At 47.4% G+C, this 2475-nt stretch overlaps 1 protein-coding gene across 1 annotated transcript; it reads right to left on the reverse strand.

The window, feature by feature from the left end:
• CABS01_16810 (acetyltransferase) lies at positions 1-833 on the reverse strand (the record flags this gene model as incomplete). The annotated part of the gene is made up of 2 exons (XM_060550139.1): positions 1-603; positions 702-833. 2 exons carry the CDS (start codon positions 831-833, stop codon positions 1-3), a joined length of 735 nt encoding a protein of 244 aa, XP_060402867.1.
• Positions 834-2475: the final 1642 nt, after the last annotated feature.

Genomic DNA, 2475 nt, shown 5'->3' on the forward strand with positions numbered 1-2475 from the left:
CTATATGGAGAACGTCAGCAGGAAGCTTGTATGATTGCCCTCGAGAGACCATACCAAATCGTGCCAAGCTACTCCAGCATACTCGGATTGGCTCTTGCCATAGTGTGTAAAGCCCAGCTTTTCATAATACGAAACCAGCCTGTCGTAAGTGAGAATGGAAATTCTCTCTGCCTGTGCCGTTTGCATCATGTGCTCGATGTAGTATGCCATGAGGGTTTTGCCGTAACCCGACTTCTGGAAATGGGGCGCGACAGCCAGTGAATGCAAAGTGATAGTTCTGCCTTCAGGTCGATGCCCCACGTCGTATGTAGCGGTCGGGTTTATCTTCCACGCAGATGGGACAGCCATATCCTCGTCTGTGACAACAGAAGAGATTGACTTGGTGGAAATTGTGTGTGCGATAAGTTCATCACGACTTGAAGTTTCGGATGGGCTGTAGACCGGGGTGATCCCTTGTCGGATAACGCTCTCTGGGCTACTTTTGCCCTTACGAACAAATAATCCTAAGCAGAGTTCGGGGCATACCGTCAGTCGATATTCAATCTGAATGCACAATCGAATTAGATATGTTCGGTGGCCTTCTTTGCAAGCGCGCCCTTGCCCCTGAAAACTGCGGCAATATGTGTGCTGGTGGCTACTTATGTACGAATTCGCAGGGACCTGGGTCATAAGATGTAGCTTGATGATGAATTTGTTCGTAACAACGAAGGCCGATATGGAAAGCAACTTGCCTTTTCGCGAGTCGCTGCTTCGGCGGGGGGGAAGGCTGCGGCCTCCACTGCAACGCATCGATCAAGATCGTTGACTGATAGTGGTCGGATGTATAAATCCATGATCACAACGACGGGCAAATAGTTCGACGATAATTGATGTTAGGGTGTTACTGAGTTAAAAACGCACAAACATTGGTCGGAGACTGGAAAATGCTATAGTGCGAGAGGGAAGTTGGCAAATGTGCAAACGTTACCTCTAGAATTTATCCGAGAGGCCATGAGTCATTGAGATGAAGCCGGAGTTCGGATTACAGCTCCCGGCCCTGCAGGCCCCCCTTCCAAAACCAGCCTTAGTTATGAAATTGGCCTTGTTTGCAGAAGCGGGTATTTAGAATCGAAGAGAGCGACACTCTGGTTCGATTTACGTGAGACATCCAAAACAGAAAAGATCATAGCACTAAAGTAACTATACTAGTCTTGCAGAGAGCCTTAGCGGTGAGCGTCTAGATTCGCCATAGGCAAAAATCCTGGCACCTATGAAGCCTTCTCAGACTTAACTATGATTGGCGTTGAGAGCATTGCGAGATCCCCAATTATACCGTGCCAGATCTTTTTGAAAGGGTTTCCTCACGAAAGATTCCTCTTATAAGATTGTAACATGCGTCCTTGCAGAGTCGTTGGGCTGCAAGCCCTGAAAGCTGACTCGTTTAGCCTAAACCCCCCACAAGGAGGTTCATGTCCTGCAATAGGTCCCTGAATTCCGTTCAACTTTGACCGTCACGGCTTTGGACTTCCCTGCCGATTCAAAACTCCATGGTCGCGTTCTCGACGACCAAAGCTCCCATCGTTAATAGTGTTCCCTGCTAGATGGACGCCGTGCAAGTACCCATGCACTTTTCTCTTGCAATCGTCAGCAGCTATAGGCATGGACGCCAAGACTATTCCAGATGCCTCAATGGCTGCGAACCATGCTACTGTCGGGGCACCTGTTGTTGAGGCGCTGTCTTTGAGACCTCTCTTCATGTCCATGTTCTTCATACTTCTCTGCATTACCTTTCCCGTCCTCAATACTAGATCTAAACTCACGAAATTTCCGGATGTCACCGTCTCTACCTCCATCTTCGACATTGGTAATTGAAGGCTAGAAGACAATTCGTATTTGACTCGGTCAAACTCATCAAAGACGGTTTTGCTATGGTAAGTGGCTCGTAAGTTCTGTCTCAACTTGACTTTCACTCATTCATGCAGGTCGGCATTACTACCCCTTTTCGAATTATCGCCGATATAGGCGAGACGGTTATCATTCCCCAGAATTTGTCATTGGCATTCGCAACGAAGCCGACCTCGATTTCATGGAATTTGTCAACCAGGTTTGGGCAATCGCATCTGTTCGGTAACTCGCTGGTTCACTTACGGACCTTGCAGCAATTTCTTTCAGACGTTCCTGGGTTTGAGATATTAAAGACGGCATTCCTGAACTCCCTGGTTACTGACGTTACCAGAATCAAGATCTCACAATCTCTCGGTCCGTGGACTATCTGGTGTTCTGAAATTTACATGACTCAATTTTAGGGTTAGGGTTAGGGTTAGGGTTAGGGTTAGGGTTAGGGTTAGGGTTAGGGTTAGGGTTAGGGTTACACCTTGGAGAAAGGCTCGCTTGTCGAATGATCGTAATGACCGCTATTAACAACTAAGAAGAGAAAGAACCAAAACATCTGTGAAGTGCTCATGATGGAAAAAACGAACGCCTGCAATGAATTGC

Source organism: Colletotrichum abscissum (genome assembly GCF_030869225.1).
Source record: "Colletotrichum abscissum strain IMI 504890 chromosome Unknown Scaffold_162.1, whole genome shotgun sequence".
Lineage (NCBI taxonomy): Eukaryota > Fungi > Ascomycota > Sordariomycetes > Glomerellales > Glomerellaceae > Colletotrichum > Colletotrichum abscissum.